Source organism: Halichoerus grypus, chromosome 13 (genome assembly GCF_964656455.1).
Source record: "Halichoerus grypus chromosome 13, mHalGry1.hap1.1, whole genome shotgun sequence".
Lineage (NCBI taxonomy): Eukaryota > Metazoa > Chordata > Mammalia > Carnivora > Phocidae > Halichoerus > Halichoerus grypus.
In genome coordinates, this window is record NC_135724.1 from 66,842,478 (window position 1) to 66,864,887 (window position 22,410).

The 22,410-nt window shown below is 48.8% G+C and overlaps 1 protein-coding gene across 2 annotated transcripts; it reads left to right on the forward strand.

Annotated features, from left to right (window-relative positions):
* The first annotated feature begins 150 nt into the window (after positions 1-150).
* ZNF74 (zinc finger protein 74) lies at positions 151-15,049 on the forward strand. Of its 2 annotated transcripts, none has more exons than XM_036104285.2 (5): positions 151-510; positions 857-942; positions 10,756-10,882; positions 11,319-11,417; positions 12,347-15,049. In XM_036104285.2, exons 1-5 carry the CDS (start codon positions 477-479, stop codon positions 14,008-14,010), a joined length of 2,010 nt encoding a protein of 669 aa, XP_035960178.1. In that variant the 5' UTR covers positions 151-476; the 3' UTR covers positions 14,011-15,049. The 2 variants fall into 2 exon arrangements, with proteins under 2 accessions (XP_035960178.1, XP_035960179.1); XM_036104286.2 differs by having other exon boundaries at positions 11,322-11,417.
* The last annotated feature ends 7,361 nt before the right edge of the window (positions 15,050-22,410 follow it).

Here is a 22,410-nt window from a genome sequence, read left to right on the forward strand (position 1 = left end):
CGCCGGGTTTCTCCTTTGTGGCAGTCGGTGGGCTTTTGTGGGAGGCCGGTCCTCTTGCTCGCACATCCTTCCGACCGTCGGTCGGTCTGTCCGTCCGCCGCGGGGCCTGTCTGCCGGACGCGTTCTGCGGCCCCTGGCTCCTGACGGCTGAGCCTGAGGCCGGCCCTGGTCCCGGCCCGCAGTGTCCCGGGCGGAGTGTGTGACGGGCTGCGTGGGGCGGGGGTGATGGGGCGTGAGCTCAGCCTGGGGTGTGGGGCGCTTGCTGAGCCTGCCTGACCCCGACCTTGGCGGTGGGGGGTCCGCAGGGGGCTTCGCGTGCGTGACCGTGCAAAGGGGACTGCGTGTGCGACCCCCCGGGGCCCCCCTGCAGGCTGTCCCTGAGCCCCAGGAGCAGGACCCGCGCCTCTGGGCCTGGCCTGGGGCCCAGGAGGCTGCAGAGCTGCCCACGCTTCCGGGGAACGCTGCCGAGGGGCGCCATGGAGACCCCTGCCCCGAAGCCCCAGGAGACAGGTACAGTTGGCTCTTGTAGTCAGTGGGTCTGTGGACTTGCGCTTGAGGAGACTGACACTCAGAGAGGTCAGGCTAGTTTCCCAGAAGCACCTAACAAAGTCAGGCCTCCTGCGTTCTTACCGTGCACACCCGTTTGTTTCCACTTCTCAGGCATGCTGAAGAGGAAGGGAATGGCAGTTTTTCCTTCAGATTGTGCCAGATATTGGGGCTCGCTCTCCACCTCACCTGCGGGGGACGGTTCCTGACTCCTCTGATCCCCATGCCAGGGGTGGAGTGGGCTTTAGCTCAGCCATGCACCTGGTAGCTATGGGAAGAACAGCCCCTTTGACTCATTTCTTCTCCCCAGCTCTGCCCTCTCAGGAGCCTGCTCTTACCCTCAAAAAGAATCCAGAGGATAAATTGGGTCAGGGTCTCCCGGAAGCCAGTTCCGAGGTGAGTGGTTGTCTTTTCTTCCTTCTGAACATCTCTTTCTTTATGAAAAGGGTTGACATTTTTCCCCTGCCCAGGATTTTCAGTCATCCAAAGACACACACACACACACACACACACACCCCAACCTGGGGGCCTGCTCTCCCTTCCTCAGGAAGCTCTGGGCATGGGAACAGCTCCAATTGAACAGAGTCCAGGTGTGCCCTTGAAATGAGTGCCCCTTGCAGCCTCGTTCAGCCCAATGGGTGGGTCGTTTGCCCAGGACCTGTTTGCGAAACACTATACCAGGAGCTGTGAGGAATGGTTTTAGTGGAACCCGAGCACGTAGATGACAGCTCACATGAGATCACTTCAGTCATCTCCACATGCAGGCCTAGGGGATGGTCCTCATCTGGGGGAGTTTTCTGGGATGGAATCAGGTAGGGGGGTGTAAAAGCACTGAAGGAAGGCTGCGTTGCAGCACCAGGGTAAGAGTGATGGTAGGGGGTGCATCCCTGTGTGCTTTTCCTCTGTGCGGGGACCCTGAAATGGGGCTGTCAAGGAAAAACCTGGAGTTTTAGAGGATCTGGGAGCTCAATAAGGAATTGGCCTTGGGGCCACTTCTGCAGCTAAGTAGGGCCCAAATGCCTCCTTTCACAGACTTTGGGTCTTGTTTCTCATTTTGTTCTACCACCTAAACCACCCCCATCCCTCACAGTATTTAAAAGGGTACAGCTGATAAGGAGAGTTTGCAGTAGTGAAAAAGTCTGGAGGGTTGAGGGTCCCTTTGACTCAGGATTTTGTGATTCTGTTAACCTCCCACTTGAAAGGGGTCTGATTACAGAAAAATAGAAATAACTATAAAACATTATGAGATGTGCCTAGCTTCTGTAATGTGTTAGAATGGTCTGTCATTCTATAATAAACTCAAGAGACATGACAGTCAAATGTAGTACATGATCTTTGACAGGCCACAGGTCCAAAAAACTCAATCAAAGGCAGTTTGGGACAATTGAGGAAATTTGAAAATGGATTTATCTTAGATCATATGTTATCAGCATTGAATTTTTTGGGTGTGATGATCCCACTGTAATTGGATAAGAGGATATACTTAGGATATACAAGGTGAAGCCCATAGTGTGAGATGTCATGATGTCTGCAACTTACCTTCAAATGATTCAGCAAAAAGTACATGTGTGTCTGTGTGTGTGCTTGTAAGTGACTACCTCAAGGTGGTATCCTTCTTGTGCATAGGTGTTATTCCTAAAAGATCAGCTTCTTAGATCCTTGAGTAACTGGTCCTCCTCTCCTGAGTATTCTTCTCGCCTGGCAGTCCCACTCAGACTCACAGTCAAGTGTTTTGCTCTCCTGGGACATCCCACACAATCTGTTCTGATTTCCCCACTAGTTTCATTACCACACATCTGCATTTGACTCCCATACCTGCCCCCTGGAATTTGTTTCCTATCCTACAGAATGAAGATTCACGGGACATGGGCTTCTCCCAGTGGGAATAATCCCCAGACAGGCCTGTGCAAGGCTCAGATCCTACTCTGCCCTTCCCAGTTGACACCCCCACACAGAAGCCATGTAGCCTCTGATAGTCCCCTTTCTCCAGCACCACATTCTGACATCTCTGGAGCTTTGTTTCTGCCCATGTTTTTCCTTTCCTCTGCCAACACCATGACCATTATGCTTCATTCCTGCATGCCTCAGTTATGGGCATGTTCTCAGCATGTGTCATCACACCCACCTTCTCATCTCCCTGAAATCCAGTGGGTTTTTTGCATCACATTTATTGAGGTGTAATTTATATACAGTAAAGTCCTCTGATTTTAAGTAGAGGATTTGATGAGTTTTGGCAAATGTGTACAGTTGTGACCAGCACCACAATCATAAACTAGAATGTTTCCATCACCCAAAAAGTTCCTTCATGCCCCTTTGCAGTCTGTCCTCTCCCCCTGCTCCTTGGCAACCACAATTTTGCCTTTTTAAGAATTTCTTATGGAAATATATAGTATGTAGTTTTTGGTTTCTTTTTAAAAAGATTTTATTTTTAAGTAATCTCTACACCCAATGTGGGGCTCGAACCCACAACCCTGAGATCAAGAGTCACTTGCTCTACTAACTGAACCAGCTAGGTGCCCCACATAGTCTTTGGTTTCTAATTTCACTTAGCATAATGCTTTTGAGTTCATGTCTTTATGTGAATCAGTAGTTTGTTCCTTTTTATTGCTGAGTAATATACCATTTGTATTAGGTTACAAGGGCTGCCATAGCAATTTATTGTCTCAATTCTGGAAGTTCAAGATCAGGATGTCAGCAGGGTTGGTTTCTTCTGAGGTCTCTCTTCTTGGTTTGTGAAGGTACCTTCTCCCAGTGTCTTCACATGGTCTTTCTCTGTACATGTCTGGCTTCCAAATTTCCTTTTTTTTATAAGGACACCAGCCCTATTGGATGATGACTTACCATAATGACCTCATTTTACCTTAATTATCTCTTTAAAGACCCTATCTCCAAATATAGTCATTTTTCTGAGGTACTGCGGGCTAGGGCTTCAACATATGAATTTGGAGGGATCACAGCTCAGCACAAAACACCATTGGGTATGGGTATTTACAATTTGTTCATTAGGGGACATTAGGTTGTTTCCAAGTTTTGGCTATTATGAGTAAACCTGCTATAAATGTTTGAGTACAAATATAGACATGTGCTTTAATTTCTCTTGAATGAACATCTGAGTGGAATTGCTGAGTCAGATAGTAAATGTATATTTAATTATCAATTTTATCAGTTATTTCCAAGAGCCATCTTTTGGTTTCATTGATTTTCTCTATTGCTTTTCTATTCCTATTTCATTTATTTCAGATCCTTATTATTTCTTTCCTTTACTTATTTTGGTTTCTTAAAATTGAAACTCAGATATTGATCTGACACCTTTCTTCTTTTCTCATATAGCATCCAATGCTATAAATTTCCCTCTAAGCACTGCCTTAGCTACATCCCACAAGTTTTATATTGTATTTTCACTTTTATTCAGTTCAAAATAGTTCCAGTTTCTGTTGTGATTTCTTCTTCAACCATGTGTATTTAGGAATGTGTTGTTTAATTTCCAAATATTTGGAGGATCTTTTCCTAGATATCTTTCTATTATAGATTTCTTTTTTTTTTTTTTTAAGATTTTATTTATTTATTTGACAGAGGGAGACACAGCAAGAGAGTGAACACAAGCAGGGGGAGTGGGAGAGGGAGAAGCAGGCTTCCTGCGGAGCAGGGAGCCGGATGCGGGGCTTGATCCCAGGACCCTGGGATCATGACCTGAGCCAAAGGCAGACACTTAATGACTGAGCCATCCAGGTGCCCCTCTATTATAGATTTCCAACTTAATTCTGTTGTAGTTAGAGAAGGAACTTTGTATGATTTGAATTTTTTCAAATTTACTAATATTTATTTTATTGCCCAGGATGTGTTTTATCTTGGTAAATGTTCTGTATGCACTTGAAAAGAATGTGCCTTCTGCTTTTGTCAGCTAGAGTGTTCTGTGAATGTCAATTAAGTCCTTAAGTCGAATGATGTGTTAATCAATTGTTCTGTATCCTTACATATTTTTTACTTATGTGTTCTATCAATTACTGAGAGAGATTACTGTTGAAATTCCAAGTATAATAGTGGATTTGTCTGTTTTTCTTCAGTTCTATCAAGTTTTTGCTTTATGTATTTTGAAGCTCTGTTAGTAGGAACATGTATATTTAAGATTGTTGTGAGCTCTTAATGAATTGCTGTTGTGGTAATGACCATTACATAATCATGTAATGATTATTATATAACACCTCTCTTTGTCTCTGATGATGTCCTTTGCTTTGAAATCTGCTTTGTCTAATGTTAATATTGCCACTTCAGCTTTCTTTTGATTAGTATTTGCAGATTATATCTTTTCTCATTCTTCCCCTTTTAATCTACCTTTCTCTTTGTTTTTAAAGTGGGTTTCTATAGCTGATGTATGTATGGTTGGGTCTTAATTTTTAAATTCAATTTGACAATCTCTAATTTCCAATTGGAGTATTAAGACCATTCACATTTAATGTAATTATTGATATGGATGGATTTACATCTGCCATTTTGTTATTTGTGTTCTATATGTCTTGTGTTTCTTTTGTTTCTGTTTCTCCCTTAATGCATTCTTTTGAGGTAAACAAATACTGTTTTAGTATACTCTTTTTTTTTTAATTTTTTTTTTAATATTTTTAAAATTTATTTATTTGACAGAGAGAGACAGTGAGAGAGGGAACACAAGCAGGCTCCCCGCAGAGCAGGGAGCCCGATGCAGGGCTCGATCCCAGGACCCTGGGATCACGACCCGAGCCGAAGGGCAGACGTTTAACGACTGAGCCACCCAGGCGCCCCTGTTTTAGTATACTCTTAATTTTTCTGATTTTATTAACTTGTTTTTTCCTTTTAGTTACTTTATTGGGTGCTGGAGTGAATTTTACTTTGTTGAGTGTTGGCTTTTTTTGGAATTCCTTAAATATTTCAGGAATTTGTTCTGGGATGCATTGAAATTACTTAGTATCAGTTGGATCATTTCAAAGCTTCTTCTTTAGGTTTTGTTCAGGTGGGGCCAGAGGGGGCGCCTGAGTGGCTCAGTTGGTTAAGTGTCTGCCTTTGCGGGTCAGGTCATGATCCCAGGGTCCTTGGATTGAGCCCCACATCGGGCTCCCTGCTCACAGGGAGCTTGCTTCTCCCTCTGCCTGCCACTCCCCCTGCTTGTGTTCTCTCTCTCTCTGTGTCAAATAAATATACTCTTTTTAAAAAAAAAAAAAAAAAGTGGGGCCAGTGAAGTCTTTAGTCTTGGGCTAATTTTGTCAGACCACTGAAGCTGTCCTCTCCTGGGGACTTTACTCAGTGCCCGTATAGCAGGAGGACGTTCTACTCTGGCTGGTCAGAACATAAACCACTCCCAGCCTTGTGTGAGTTTTAATGATTGTTCTGCCTACTTCTTTCTGGTGTTTCTTTTCCTGGTTTGGGGGTGTTTCTTCCCAGGCACATGCCTGTTGGTCCTCAGTCGGTCTCAAGTGGATCCAGAGATCTGAGTCTGTGAAACTCCTTCTGCTCTGGCATGTTGCCCTGGAGATTTTAATCTCCTGGACTCCCTAAACTCTGTTCTTCTTCAACTTGGTGAGACCACAGGTTCTGTCTGGGTTCCACCTGCCCGCACTGCCGTCTGGAAACCTTCCAGGTAGGAAGATGGGGTGGTTGTAGGGCTCATTTTGTTTCCCTTCTCTCAGTGGTCTGTGTTCTGAGCTGCAGCTTGGCCAGTGTCTTGAAATCAATCATGGTTTTATACGTTTTGCCCAGTTTACTAGTTGTTTGAGGTAAGAGGGCAAATCTGGTCCTTGTTACTGTTTTGTGTCTGGAACAGGAAAGCCAATTTTGACCAGGCTGCTGCTTCAGTCCTCCAGCCCACACTCAGAAGCTGTTGTCCCTCTCTCCTGCCTTCCCTCTGTCCATCCTGCTGCAGAATACAAGCATCCTCACCCTGGAGTACCTGTCTTCCAACTCTGGCCAGAGCGGCACCTCCCACTCCTCCTCCTCTGACGCCAGAGCTCCGAGAACATGAAGTCTCAGGACGCACAGCTTGGCCACCTCAGCTCACTGTACTCCCAAAGCCCAACTCACCCCATTTCTGGGCCCTTAGCCTCTCTGCTGTGGTCTGCCCCTTCCTGTCACGATTCTGGGTGTGGCACAGACTACTCTTTGTTCTCTTCTCATCGGGCTGGGGGCAGGGTCTCCAGCCTCCTGGTGTGCCCAGCCAGAGGGCTAGGAGACAGCCACGTGGGGACTCACAGATGCTGGGTCCTTTCCTTGGGACCCAAGACTGGCATACTTCTACCCCACTTCATTTTCTCCTCAACCACAGGAGGCCCCACTGCTCTCAGTCCTTTCCCTAGCTGGAGAAACTGAGGCTCGAGGAAACTAGGCGGCCGGACCAAAATGGTACAGCTAATCCCTGCTCTGCTTTGATTTTCCTTCTTCTTTGAAAATTTACAGAACTGGTATTTGCTGTGTAACAAAATTCCTCAGCAGAGTCTGTTACTAATCTCCTTTCCCCGCACCTACGGTCACATTTCCCAGAGGCATCCAGTGTCCTCAGTTTTGACATTTACTCTTCCACATCTCTCCCCTGGTTCACGTACGCAGACCCCAGAGCACACAGACACAGGGCTTCAGCGTGTCGTTTTAAAAATGGGATTGTACTGTGTACATTCCAGTGCTACCCTTTGTTCAAATTGGTGTATAATTCACATACCATAAAATCCACCGTTTGCAAGCGTACAATTCGGTGGTTTTGAGTGCGTTCACAGGGTAGTGCAACTGTTACCACAGTCCATTTCCTCAGCCCAGTAAGAACCCCTGTGCCCATCAGCAGTCACTCTAGCTCTCAGCAACTGCTAGTTTGTCTTTTTGTCTCTCTATATTTGCTTATTCTGGGCATTTCACATAAATGGGATCACACAGTATGTAGCCGCCTTCTTCTGGCCTCCTTCCCTTAGCATAACATACAGCGCCTATCTTTGGCTGGCTGCATTATTTTCCACGGCTGGCCTGTGTGCATGTACCCTAACTTAGCCAGCTGTCCTAATGCCTTGGTTGGTTGGTTTGGGGTAAGAACAGTGCCGCGATCCCCCGCCTTGCATTTGCTTCCTTATGTGCAGGCACTTTTGTTTCTGCCATGCGAGGACCCAAAGGGTATAACAATTCCCACTCCACCAAAAATGCTTCCTCGTGGCCGGGATACTAGGTTTTCATTGGTGCTACTCACTCTGATTAGGGAAAACACATGACCTTATTTTTGTTTCGATTTACATTTTCCTGACAAGAAATCATTAGTCTTCTCATAGTCCGTTGGAAATTTGCAGTTCTTCCTCCTTGAGTGGCTTTTTCTTATTTTTACGATTCTGAAACATTTAAACAGAATAAGCACAACCTTCTATGTACCTACTTTGCAAAATTAATGTCTAACTTTTGTCATATTGGTTCCAAATCATTTTAAAAAATGAAACATTGCAGGTAAAGGCAGGTGCATCCTCCCCCACATCTCCCTTCTCTCCTGCCCTCCTCAGTCTGTGATAGTTTCAGAGGACAGTGACTAACAGCAAACACCATAGGGCACCTGCCATCCACCAGCCCCTCAGATGAGCACTTCACACATAGTAGTAATTCACTGGATCCTCACAGTGATGCCATGACCCAGGGACTATTAGCAGACAAGGCAACTGAGGCACCCCCGACTCATAGAGCTAGTAAGGGCAAGAGTGGGGAGCCCACGTGGGCCACTGAGCTCGGAGCCTGTGCCCTTATCCACCAGGCAGCAGACCTAGATGCATATCACGGTGGGCATAGTTCTCCTCAGCCTGCTTTTGGAACCACTGCCGCACTCTTAATAGCTCCCCACAGGACAGGTTACTCTGCTGTGTTCGTTTCCACTGCTGCACTGTATCCTGTTGTGTATTCATCCCTACCAGTGGGCTGCAGCATGTTTCCAGTGTTTCCTTAGCCACTGTAGGCTGGATAGGAATCTCACAGTGGGCTTTCGGACACAGAGAACACACTCTCTCAGCTTTCCTAGAGATAGTAGAATAGGTTTCGCTTTCCAAAATGGATGTCCCCCTTACCCCTGTCCCAACGGTGTAAGACCATCCCATTTCCCCATGGACCAACCCACACTTGGTATTTCCAGGCTTTAAACATTTTGCCTCTCTGCTACATGTGAAATGGTATCTTTCTGTTTTCTCATTTCGGGATGTCTAGTGTGATTGAGTGTCTCTTCATGTGCTTCTTAATCATTTGCCAGTCTTCTGTGAATCGTCTGCTTATACTCTATGCCCATTTTCTTTTTTTCTTTTTTCTTAGCATTTTGTTAAGTGTTGCCTGCAGAAAACATAAACTTTTGGGGCACCTGGGTGGCTCAGTTGGTTAAGCGTCTGCCTTTGGCTCAGGTCATGATCCCAGGGTCCTGGGATCGAGCCCCGAGTCAGGCTCCCTGTTCAGCGGGCTCTCTGCTTCTCCCTGCCCCTCTGCCCACTCGTGCTCACTCTCTCAAATCAATAAAATCTTTAAAAAAGGAAAACGTAAACTTTAATAGAGCAAATGGAAATCTTCTCCTGGTTTCCGGGTTTGCTGTCATACCGGCCAGGGACTTAGGGAATTGTCTCCCAGAAGCCCCCACATTTAGATCCTTGCTGCACCTGGAGTTGCATTTTGTGTGTGGTATAAAGAGGGGCTTTATCTTTCCTCCTGTTTTATGTTGGTGTTTGTCTTAGCATGGGTTGCCATAACAAAATACCCTGACTTGGCAGCTTCAACTACAGAAATTGATTTCCTCACAGTTCCAGAGGCAGGAAGTCTGAGATCAGGGTGCCGGCAGGGTCCGGTTTGCTGCAGCTGTCTACCTGGCTCTCACGGTGCTCTCAGGCGGTCTGTCCTCAGAAGGCACGGGCTGGGGGTGGGGGGAGGATCTCTTTTGTCCTCTTCTTGGAGGCCACCAGGCTTGTCAGATCAGGGCCCACCTTTATGACCCCACGTAACCTCAGCTACCTCCTAAAGACCCTGTCTCCAAACACAATCACGTTGGAAGGGAGGGCTTCCACATAGGAATTTCAGGGGGACACAGTTTAGTCTGCAGCAACATTGAGAATTATCTAAAAGTATAAACCACTTTTAGAGCTAAAGGGCAAAGCTCTTGTGACCCCAAAGGATTTCCCCACTCTTCCCGACTGCCTGGTAGTCACAAGTCCTCTCAAGGCTTGACGTTCCGCACCCCCGTGCCTGACCATGGGTGCTGATGCAGACCCAGGGTTTCCAGAGAAACCTGGTGACCCCTGGGAGCTTGGCCGCATGCCAGTCACTCCCAGCAAACAGGTAGGTGGGAGCCAGGCCTCCCCTGCTTAGTTTATTCTTCATTCTTATGTCTAATGTAATGCCCTGTCTACGATTTAAGCCAGGCTGCCATGGCACCCACATCTTTAAAGAGCAAACCACCCTTGCCACCTTAGGTCGGCACCCTGATGGGTTTTGAGAGCTTATTTGCTGGCAAGAGGGACCCAGGGTGGGATTGGAGCATGGAGAGCAAGAGGAACATTGGGGATGGTAGCCTGGAGGCTCCAGAGTGGGTGAGGAGCCCCGGTCAGCAGAAGAGCCTGGGGTTCTAGAACAGGAGTGCGTGCAAGTGTCAGTGACCAGGGCTGGGGAGGGTGGGCACAGGTCAGTACACGGGCCCAGGGAGGGCAGGGGAGCAGGGGTCCCATGGGAAGGTGTGGGACGCAGGCAGGAAGAACTGAGAGTGGCTCCCTTGCTCTCTTGCTGACAGAACTTGCTGATAAGTACAGAGTTTCCTTCCTTAGGGTGTGGTAATGGCTTCCTGTCCAGAGTAGGGTCCTTTTGCGATGGTGAGATTTGAATAGGGCTTCTGGGTTCTTTGTACTATTCTTTTAAGTTCTTAAGTTTGACATTCTTAACCCTGGGAAGCATAGCATCTTACCCAGAACTTACAGCAGCCTCCAGCCCACAGAGGCACCAGCACCCAGGCTGGCCGGGTAGCTTGGCCCTCCCAGTCTAGAAGGCCGGGTCCGCTTGGCGAGTCCCGGCCCCGGCGTGGTGTGTATGTTGGGGCTGTATGATAGATGGCCTATAGCACAACCTTCCATACACAGGAGAAGGTCACCAGAGGTTAACCCTTCATTCCTAAGGTCCTCAATCGACGTGTGGCTCCCTTGGAACCATGAACACAGTCCGAATCAGTCCCGTCCTGGGCAAATGAGAATGTGCATGTCATTCCAGGAATCAGTGACTTTCAAGGATGTGGCTGTGGACTTCACCCAGGAGGAGTGGGGCCAGCTAGACTCCCCTCAGAGGGCCTTGTACCGTGACGTGATGCTGGAGAACTACCAGAACCTTCTTTCCCTGGGTAAGACAGCTCCTCGAAGCCCAGTGTGCAGTCTGGCCATTCTGCCATGCCATAGGTATTACCAAGCCTCCCTCCGGTGCCGGCCCTGGTGCAGGCCCTGCAGGATGTGGGAGATGTGGCTGCTGCACTCACACTGGGGCTGGGCAGTGCATGTCACTGCCAGCATCCTTGCCTGAGGTGGGGCTGGTCCCGGTCTGGAGCCAGAAGAGAGGGAGAGGGTGGACAGGGGCCTGGGAGCCCAGCCTGCCCTGGAGCTTTCCGAGGGAGACAGGGCAGGGCCTCAGTACCTATGGGGTCCTCAGAGTGCACCCCTGAGTTTGGGTTCTGAGTGTAAGATCCCCCATCCCTGGGGATGGCACACACCTCGGGTGCTGGCCCGGACAGCCCCACCCTGGGGAGCCACACAGAACCACACACACCACTTCCTCCCTGCAAGCAGGACCCCCAGTCTGTAAGCCGGATGTGATCTCCCACCTGGAACGAGGCGAGGAGCCGTGGCAGATGCCCAGAGAAGTCCCTGGAGGGGCTTATTCAGGTGAGTGGGGGACACAGTGGAAGGATGTGCAGACTCCTGCCTCACAGGACCACCCCCCCACCCCGCCTCCTTGTGGTCCTGCTTCCCTTCCTTCCTTCAACACACACAGCACCAATGGCATGTGGGGAACCCTGCTAGAAATACAGCGGTGAGCAAAACAGGCAAAGACATCTGCCTTCAACTGGCAGGAGACAGAAATCATGTCTATATCTCTGGAAACATTTCACAAGTGGCACTTGTTGGATGGACAGGGGCGGGGAGTATGTGTGGACCTGGGGTCCAGGGCCTCCCTCACCGAGAAGGAGGCAGAGTCAGCCTGGGGGTGCAGAGAGGTGGGGATCACAGTTCGCAGAGGTGACTCAGAGGGGGACAGCCCTCCAGGGATGTGAAGCTGACAAGAGATAAATTTAGCTTTTAAAGAAATGTACATACATCTCAGGGCTAGAGCACACATTTACAGTTTGCAAGCGTTCTGAAGGAAAGACCGAAGAGAGGCGGTCTGGGGGCAGTCTCTTCCCTCCTGGCACCAGGGAGAATTTAGATATAATTAGCATTTCTGGACTTGTGTTTACCCCGTGTTCACGCCCAGCCCCGACCCAGTTCCAACACACAGCCGTCTCTCAGTTGATGTCTCAATAAGTCATGTCCAACTGCCAGACCCCGTGAGCCCTGCTCCGGCCCTCACCCCCTGGCTCAATTTGGAGTTCCCCGGTTCCTCCTCCTCCCCGCCCCTTGTGGGCTTGCGGTCCATCTCACCCAAGATGCGAGATGCGAGCCCCTTGGCTCTGGCCCTCGGGCCTTCGGGTGCTCTGGCTGTTGGCCGGCCCTCTCTTCTCTGTGCTTATCGGAGCCCCTGTCTGACCTCAGTCTGGGCTCTAGTGGCAGGGTTCTGCCTGCTTACGGAAGATTGCATTTCCCGTTTCTTATAGAAGGGGAGCCCGGGCCTGGGGTGAAGGACAGGTCGTGTCAACAGCAGGGCGTTTACAAGGAAGAGCCTTGCCAGGAGCCCATCACCGAGCCACTGGGGCGGTCCAGGGTCCAGAGCCCTGGTCCAGGCGTCGGGCAGGCCCGCGAGGGCCCCGCAGCTGCTCCCGTGCGGGGTGAGGCTGCGCTGCGGAGGTCAGCACCAGGCAGCAGTGGGGACGCTCCCCCAGAGGGGCGCTGGCACAGCCACAAGGCTTCGGAGAAGGATTTCCCCCCTGGGTGCACCCTCTTCACCCCCCAGACCATTCCTGCCCAAGGAGACCCTCCTGACGGGCCCACCGACAGCCTCCAGTCCGGCGAGGCGGCCCCCAGGCAGCGGAGCGCGGGCCCGGGGAGAGGCCCCGGCAAGCCCGGCGAGCGCGGCGAACACCCACCGGCGAGCCGGCAGCGGGGGGCGGCGGCCGGGGCCGGCCTCTTGGCGTGCAGCGAGTGTGGGAAGGCTTTCCGGCGGAGCTCGTCCCTGACCCTGCACCGGCGGTGGCACGCCCGGGAGAAAGCCTACAAATGCCACGAGTGCGGCAAGGCCTTCACCTGGAGCACCAACCTCATCGAGCACCAGCGCATCCACACCGGGGAGAAGCCGTTCTTCTGCGGCGAGTGCGGGAAGGCCTTCAGCTGCCACTCATCGCTGAATGTGCACCACCGGATCCACACGGGCGAGCGGCCCTACAAGTGCAGCGCCTGCGAGAAGGCCTTCAGCTGCAGCTCGCTGCTCAACATGCACCTGCGCGTGCACACGGGCGAGAAGCCGTACCAGTGCAGTGCGTGCGGCAAGGCCTTCAACCAGAGGACGCACCTGACGCGCCACCAGCGCATCCACACCGGCGAGAAACCCTACCAGTGCGGCGCGTGCGGCAAGGCCTTCACCTGCCACTCGTCCCTGACCGTGCACGAGAAGATCCACAACGGGGACAAGCCGTTCAAGTGCGGCGAGTGCGGCAAGGCCTTCAGCAGCCGCTCGCGCCTCACGCTGCACCAGCGCATCCACACGGGCGAGAAGCCGTTCAAGTGTGGCGAGTGCGGCAAGGCCTTCAGCTGCCACTCCTACCTCGTCGTGCACCAGCGCATCCACAGCGGCGAGAAGCCATTCAAGTGCAACGAGTGTGGCAAGGCCTTCAGCTCCCACTCCTACCTCATCGTGCACCAGCGCATCCACACCGGGGAGAAGCCCTTTGACTGCAGCCGCTGCTGGAAGGCTTTCAGCTGCCACTCGTCCCTCATCGTGCACCAGCGCATCCACACTGGGGAGAAGCCCTACAAATGTGGCGAGTGCGGCAAGGCCTTCAGCCAGAATCACTGTCTCATCAAACATCAGAAGATCCACGCTGGGGAGAAGTCATTCAGATGTAACGAGTGTGGGGAAATGTTCGGCTGGAGCGCCCACCTCATGGAACACCAGAGAAGACACAGTGAGGAGAAACCCTTTGCCATCCAGTTCAACGAGCACCTGCTGAGCACCTACTACGTGCCGGGAGGCCTGCTAGGCACGGGGGGCGCGGGCGTGAGCGGCGTGGATCCGATTGATGCCCTGGATGTGGCAAAGCTCCTGTGTGCAGTGCAGCCCTCAGCCAGCAGGACTTCACCGCTGGGCAGCGAGCCTGGAAATTAGTGCAATGTGCCCGCCCTCAGCCTTGCTCCTTCCCTAGAAAGCACAGCAGCTCGGATATGCACAGCCTGCCCGTGCCTCCACAGTAGAGACTGGCCCTACCGCCTGTGCCCATGTCCCACGCGCTGGGACAACTCTCTCAGAGGTCATCGCCACCCCAGTGAGCATTCCACTGTAGGAGAGAAGAGCCGAGGGCCATCTGAGGATGTCCCGTCGTCCTGCTTTCCTTAATGAGCTTGCAAGACACTGACACGGAGAATAGGTCTTTCCTGCAGACAGAAAGAAGGTATATTGATCATTGTGTCCTCGGACAGCCTCCTGGCATGATCTCGATCAGGAATTTCCTTTGTACACGATTATGTTTAGAATGATAATGATGATAATAAAAACAAACAGAAGAGTTATGAACAGTATTCCAAGTGAACGTTAGTATATTTCAGGAGGGGAGAATGATCTTGAATGGTGAGTGTTTAGGAAAAGGCAGATTTCCTGGACTCACCTCACTGAAGCAGCTCTACCGCAGAGTCATCTGGTAGTGACAGCTCCTCTGCCTCGGGAGCATGGCCCGGCTTCGGCGCAGCCGGGTCCTGACGTGCCAGCATCAGGCCTGGCCATCTAGTCCCCACTGGGAAATGGCAAGCACACAGGTGGGTGCTCGGCGTCCATCCAGGGTCTGGTGTTGGGATAGATGTGTCTAGAAGCGCGCCTTCACCCTGCAGGGCCTCCCTCTGCTCCAGTGAGCTCAGCTCGCCGGCTCAGCCCTATGGTAGGAGCCCCTCCATGGAGCCTGTCCCGTGTTCTCTGCAGCGGTGGGCGGGGTTCATCTGGAATTAATGTTCGTTCCGCTCAGTCCTAAGCAAGTCTAAGCTGCTTTCTCAGTGATAATACTTTACATTTATATAGAGAGCTATAGTTTATGAAATGCTTTTTAGTATACTTTTTAAATTATGGCAGCAAAATAACTACATTTCGGGAAATGTGGAAGTAAGGAAAAAGACCCCCATAATTCCTAATAAACTGCATTTCGCACTTTGATACATTACCTTCTGCTTGTTTCAAAATGGATTTTTACATTACTGCAAATATAGTGTATATATCATTTTAATCTTTTTTTTCCACCTAGCTGCATAGCAGAATTTTTCCCCACGTAACTGAACTGTCTGGAGTTATAATTCTCAGTGGAGAACATCCATTAGATGTTCTTTTGTTGGATGTTGAGGTTATTTCCATGTTTTCACTATTATAGATCATTTCACTGTTATAACCCATTCTTCATAGAGCATCTTTTTGCATTATACTTCTTTAGCGTTTTCTTAGATTTCTAAAAGTGAAAATTTTGAGATAAAGGAAATGAACAACCTCAGGAATCATTTTTGTATGGTTTTGGTGGTGTGTAAAGTCACACCATTTCATTAGGAAGAAATCGTCAGCAATAGTGGTCAGGTAGGAACGTCCCCCGCATGGCATCTCCCAGAGACGGGGGTCTCCCTGCTCAAAGCTGGGTGTCCAGACAGTTTTCGTTCAGGGCACGGTGACCACACAGCGATGCTCCTGGGCACCTGCCACCCCACTGCGTTCCTCCAGAGTGTGCAAGCCGGCCTCCCGTAACACGGTCCCCGGGGTCTCATCGTGGCAGTCACAGTCGCTTATCTGACAAGTAGGAAAAGTCCTATTGTACAGCTGCGTTTGTAAAAGACAAATACAGTCTGGGCTTAGTTCATCATTATCACACTCATTTTTCTCCTTACTTCAAAAGAACTTAAAATGAAAACATCTCTGTGGGGCCTTGGACACAGTGGCTGCTGTCGGCCCTGCAGTGAGTACTTCTAGGTACTGAGCTGAGTGGCACCTTATTATCACCGTACTTTGCACCTTCAATAACTAATGAGGTTGGATATTGAACATGCTTTGATTCTTGGTCTTTTATCTTGAAAATAATTTGAATATACCCTTCCCCCTCTTTTCATTGGAGACTTGATGTCTTTCTTTCATTTACATATAAACTTTTTTTTTCCCTGCTTACACAAGCAATATGTATGTGCTGAAGAAATTTGGAAAAATATTCAGGAAATTGTAAGAATGAAAGTACCCCTCAGTATCAGTTCATAGGCCACCGCCAGAGGTGCATTTACTTCTGGTTCTTTTCTGTGCACAAAGAGTATGCCTTTGCTTTTAAGGCAAAACTAGATTCATTCTCTGCATGTTATTTTTATCTTTTTCCATGTAACGTTTTATGGTGAGCATTTTCCACATTACAAAATATTTTTCAGAAACATTATTGATGGCTGTATCTTTCTCTGTCTTCTCATTGTATCAGGATTGATCTGTTCCTTTATTGTTGAACATCATTTTCTGTACCTATAAATAATTCTGGAACATAAATGCCGTTTTGCCCTTTGATCACTTCCTCAGAATGAATTCTGAGAAGTGGAGTTCATGGGCAGAGTTCACAAACATTGCAAAGCTGTTTCTAGGTCGAACCCAGCACGACATTCTTAATTCTCCCATGTGGGCCCCAAGAGCATCCCTTTCCCTGCAGCCTTGCACATACTTGGCTTCATCTCCACTTTTTGTATTTACCATGTTGATACATCAAGAGTGTTAACTGGTTCATGTTTTTTGACCTTTTTCTTCTCTTTGTATGAATTGTCTATTCCATTCTTTGTTCTTATACACACACACACACACACACACATAGCACCTTGGCACATACATTTTTATCTTTGTTACCACATTTTTAATGTACAGAGATGTTCAAATTCTGTGCAATTGAGTCTTTTTGGTCTTTTTCTTTATATTTTTCCTTGGCCCTTAGAAAGCCCCTTCTTTAAATCCTTTTTTGGTTCCATATTTTGCATTTAACTCTTACATCCATCTGTTTGGGATGCAGGTCCCTGCATCATTCTAGAATGGCATTCTTCACTGTTCCTTAGACCTCTCTTTTCTGTTTGTAGCTTCATAATTCACTTTATATGTAGTAGGACTGACCAGGACAGTATTTTCAGTAGGCTTTTTAAAGGGTTTTTTAAAAATCTGTTCTTCCAGATAACCCAGGATTCTTTTTCTCAGAGCTCAACCTCTTCTTGCCCCTGCACACCTCATTGGGATTTTGATTAGAATTAACTAGTGTGTGAAGAATTCCAACAGTTCTATATAACATTCAATCTTCGCATCAAAGCACCAGTCATTCAAATCTGCCTCTAACCATCAGAAAAGCCGTATAGTTTTTTCTTCGTAGGTGTTCTTACATATATGTTCAATACATATGTTTATTCTTGAGTTCATTCTAATTTTGTGGGTTTTCTAAGTCGAGTCTTTCTGTTTTATGTAGGACAACTATTGATTGTATATATCTTTTTGTATATTTATTTTATATCTAGCAACTTCATTGAATTATTCTAGGTCTCTAACAATTTACTATTTTATTGCACTTTCTAGGTAATCTGTCATATAACCTGGAAATAAAAAGCTTGCCTCTCCTTTTCATATAGATAGCCTTTTGTTTTGTTTCTTTTTAAAACCCATGTTGGCTAGCGCTTCCAGAACAGCACTCAGTGTTGGTGGCAGTGGTCATCTGTGGCAGATTCTATTTGGGGTAGGGGACCAACGTGTGCCACCTCAAAACACTTTGACCTCTAAAGACTCTGTTACAGCCGGGGTGACCACATGGCCCAATTCTGAACAACAAGGCTCAGGTGGAAATCTGCTAAGATTTGGGGAAAGTCTTTGCTTTGTATTCCTCCCCCTCCCCTTCTTCCTGCCTGGAACTTGGATGCAATGCCTGGAGGTATAGTAGCCATCTTGTAACCATGAGATAACTGAGGACAAAAGTCACATGTAGTGAAATGGAAAAATAGAAGGATCCTAGGCCTTGGAAGAAATTTTTGAGCAGCTATTTCAGCCACCAACATTCAACTTTCTGAGTTCTTGTGTATAAGAAAATAAACAACTTAAGTCCATTTGTCATTCCTCACAGTTATTTCATTCCTCACTGGCACAGCATCTGGACCTTTATCTTGACTTGAAGGGAGACAGATCTGCTCTTTCACCATTAGGTGAAATGCCAACTGTTGGCCATGACTGCTTGTTTATCACATTAATGAACTATCTTTATAGACCTGATTTGCTAAGACTTAAAAGGTCAGGACTGGATGCTGATTTTTACCAAACACCTTCTTGGCATACCTCAAAAATGATTCTATGGGTTTCCTACCTTGTTATGAAGATATAATTGGATTTATAAAAAGATTTTTTAACATTCTATCTTCTCTGCATTACTAAAATAAACCCCATTCACCAGGGGTGCATTTACATTTACTACACATGAACTCACTTCTCTAAGGCTTTGGGTGCAACAAGCAGAATTGTTCAACAGGGAGCCCAAGATTTCATTCAGGTTTTGCCTGGCAGTGAACAACCTGGGATGGGAATTTCTCCTGCACTCGGCAGGAAGCGTTGCCCCAAATTCAGCTCCTCTCAGCAGCTAGACACCACTGCTAGGATCGTTCTCCTGCTTGCTCAAAAAAAAGGTGAAGTGGAGGTGGGAGGCCTCCCCAAGAACATGGCATGGTGGCTGGGATGGAACCCATAGAAGATCCCAATTTACAGGATGTCTGCAAGGAGATGCACCAGATGCTACCGATTTCTAGATGATGAGTTAGGACTGACTTAATGTGAATTGTTAAAACAACAGATACTTATTTTGTAACTAGTACAATGAGCAAAATATAGGGTCCATAGCTCTTCCTATAGCTCTTCTCCAGAATGACACTGTTGTTCCTATCCTGACCAAAGCTGTGATGTGACCGACAGGAGGGAGCCCAGGAGCACACATCTGGTCCCAGCCAAGCCCACCCCCTCCACCCCGGGGCTGGCAGCAAGCCTCGCTCCTTGCCAGTCTGCCTCCAGGGAGACTGTCGCTCCTTGCCAGTCTGCCTCCAGTGGGAGCCACAGGCAGAGACCGCCAGCTAAGAATGAGGGCAGTGGGACAAAAGAGAGTCGGCCTTTGCGCCACCAGGGCACCAGAGGTCCAAGAGACTGTGCTGGTCAGGATGGGGGCCGCGGAAGGTGACGCGAGACCCCAGGTAGGGTTGTGGTTCAGGTTGCATTTGGGGGTTTGGGAATAGGGTGAGGGTTAGGGCTGGGGTGGGAGTTGGGGTTAGAATTAGGGTGGGCTAGGGCGCCTGGGTGGCTCAGTTGGTTAAGCGACTGCCTTCGGCTCAGGTCATGATCCTGGAGTCCCTGGATCGAGTCCCGGATCGGGCTCCCTGCTCGGCAGGGAGTCTGCTTCTCCCTCTGACCCTCCCCCCTCTCATGTGCTTGCTCTCTCTCATTCTCTCTCTCTCAAATAAATAAATTAAAAAAAAAAAATCTTTAAAAAAGAATTAGGGTGGGCTATTTTTCATGCCATGCATACCTTTTAGAGCAAGGAAAAGGATGCCTTGCTCATGCCTATGAGTGCTGGGGCCAACTGAAATTGTACAGCTGTGTCCATACGAGTCCCACGAGCCCATAATTACTCATTCGAGGACCACAGATTTGCAGGCCAATCGGCCCGTCTCAGCAGAAGTTAGAGTTAATTCCAAGCCAGTATCATTTAGGCACAAAAGCCAACTGGCACCCTTTTCGTACTCTAATTGTGTAAATCCTTTCAGTAAAATTTTGAATTTCCAATTGAGTCAGGTTGGAGATGTCTGTTTCCATTTCAGTTTCCTCCCCTTATGAGATCATTTTGGGGGTGGTTCTGGGGTGTTCTCAGGGGAGTCCTCTCCCCTGCCCCTGGTAGGGTACATCTTTCTGCAGGCACCACTCTCAGGGTGCACCCAATGGCGATTATCACTTCGTTGGCTTTATTGGCCCCGGGGTGAATCTGGGAGCAGAGAAGCCCTTTAGCATGTTTATCTGCAGCTGTACCGCAGAGGACTCATGGTCACTGTGGGTCCATTTGCAATGATCCCCACTGAGTTATGGTGAGTTGTGTCAGGGTCCCCAGGACCCCCTCAGGCTTGATGATCAAAAGAAGGACTCACGAGGCTCGGAAAGAGTTGCGGTTGATTACCGTGGAAGGATACAGATTCAAATGTGCAAAGGAAAAATGCACATGGGGGCAACAGCCAGGAGAGGCCAGGGGCGCACCCCCTGGTGTCCCCCTGCAGTGGAATTGCACGGGACCATGCTCATCTCCCAGCAACACGTGACCACACGGGCAAAGGCTGCTGACTAGGAAAGCACAGCAAGCCTTAGCGGCCAGGGGCACACAGCACCCACAGGACTGACTCCAGCTCCTACCTTCCCCTCCCACTCCAGAGCAAAAGCACACGTTCACAATAAATTGCATTCTTGGGATAAACTTCTCTGGTCAAACTGGGACACAGAGCCCAAGGCCTCAGGCATACATGAACGCTCTGACCCGCAGAACAATCTAAGGGCTCAGAGATGATCTGAAGGAAGGGTTTTCTTTGGGATGTGCAGGTTTGAGCGACCCAGGCCTGCTGAGTCAATGCTTTCCTGCCCAGGTGTCCTCCAGCCCTTTAGGAGGGCCCAGGGGAAAACGTGTGGGGCCATTTTCCCTGAGGGTTTGTGCCATGGAATGCCTTGCACATTTTCACCTATTGTGCTAAGAATCAGGATCTCCATACAGTAGATGCAAAGGCATTTTGGCCTCGAAGCATCGCAATGAGCCATCTGCTCTTAAGACTGTGGCCCCTAGCACATCATCTGGTGACTGCTTGTCCCCACAATGCCCTCCCAATGGTCCCATATGACCCAGGGTATCGGCACCTTGTAGAACAAGCGTCTGCCTGCTTGAGACACACCCAACGCTTACAGAGTAAGAGACCTTCCCCTGACCCTTTATACTAGAGGAGAAACCTAGGGGCTCAATCCCACGACCCTGAGATCATGACATAAAATCTTTTAAAAATAAAATAAATAAATTCTATTATTTATTTATTTTAAAGATTTTATTTATTTATTTGACAGAGAGACACAGCGAGAGTGGGAACACAAGCAGGGGGAGTGGGAGAGGGAGAAGCAGGCTTCCTGCCGAGCAGGGAGCCCGATGCGGGGCTCGATCCCAGGACCCTGGGATCATGACTTGAGCTGAAGGCAGATGCCCAACCAATTGAGCCACCCAGGGGCCCCTAAATTCTATTTTTTAAAAAACTTGACCTGAATGTTTTACCCTGGGGCCTTTCTAAAGGGCTCGATGACACCATAACCCAATGGAGATCATTGTAAAATGGACCAACATTTAGTAATTGTGCTAAAGGGCATCTCGGCTCCCAGGTTAGGCCTGGGCCCTTAAAGTCAACAGGGTAGTCATCACCGTTGGTGGAGGGGGTGCCCTAATACTGACAATATGGACTGGAAGAGGCAGCCCACAACCATGAGCACATCCTAAGGGAACTATAGAAGCTACAGGATATCTCTGAAGTATATCCTAAGACCACACACACTCTCTGCAAGGGGAGAAGTTTTGCCAGCAGGCTGGGTCCGAGGACCCACAGGGGGACCCTCAGGACCAGCCGAGAGGGTCCTTGGCTTCATGCAGGACGGAAATCAAACACAAGCCAGCAGGAGGTGAGAGCTGAATTTATTGACGATAAAGAGAGAGCAGATAGAGACGGAGCATCTGGGAGACTAGGGAAGGAAAGAAGCATGAGCCTCGTCTTTGGGGTTTGGGGTCTGGGGCCTTCTTATTGAGGATCATGGTCTGATGCGCGAGTCTTCTCAGGCATCCAGGAACTGGTCAGAACAAAGACAAGGGCCCAGGTGCTATTCCTCGGATCAGGGGGGTCCTGGCGACGAGATGTCAAGCACCGGTGATCTGGAATGCACATAGGATGGCTTTGCCTGGTCATTCTCACCTGGTCCCATTCTTAGATGTTATCTGTTCTAGAGAAATCATTAACACCTCGTCCCTTACAAGGACGTACACTATTTGCATTCTGAGGCCTGTGTGAAGTGCGGTTGCAGGTCCCAGCAAGAGTAGAAGCAGGAATTAGGAGCAAAAAGCAGGTTTTTGTGGAGTCCTTCAGTTTCCCCATCACAGAAGGAGAAACTGAAACAGAGGTCTGTGATTTGGTTCCATCCAATTTTCAACATTTAATGAACAATTTTGGATTTAGGCCAGGAAAAAGGGCACTGCCTGGCTTCTGCACCTGCATTATACTGGCTCTGAATTAACTTTAACTGCTGCCAAGATGCCCTGATTGGCCAGTAAATCTCATCACCCCCCACAAACTAGTAATTTGTTATATGGGATCCACTAGACTCACAGAAATGGACACATCCTGCCCACCCTTCCCAGCATTCATGGCCATGACCTTGGCACTTCCCTTGCTTCATCAAATGAGTGTGGCCTGGAAACTGGTCCGCCCTATTGCCACAGACATTGATGTG

What these genes read in the sequence shown, in the direction of transcription:
- ZNF74 (XM_036104285.2), top strand. Translation starts at nt 477, where the DNA reads ATGGAGACCCCTGCCCCGAAGCCCCAGGAGACAG. An exon ending in CCCGAAGCCCCAGGAGACAG is followed by an intron (nt 511 to 856) that starts GTACAGTTGGCT and finishes TCTTCTCCCCAG; the next exon opens with CTCTGCCCTCTCAGGAGCCT. An exon ending in CCAGAACCTTCTTTCCCTGG is followed by an intron (nt 10,883 to 11,318) that starts GTAAGACAGCTC and finishes CCTCCCTGCAAG; the next exon opens with CAGGACCCCCAGTCTGTAAG.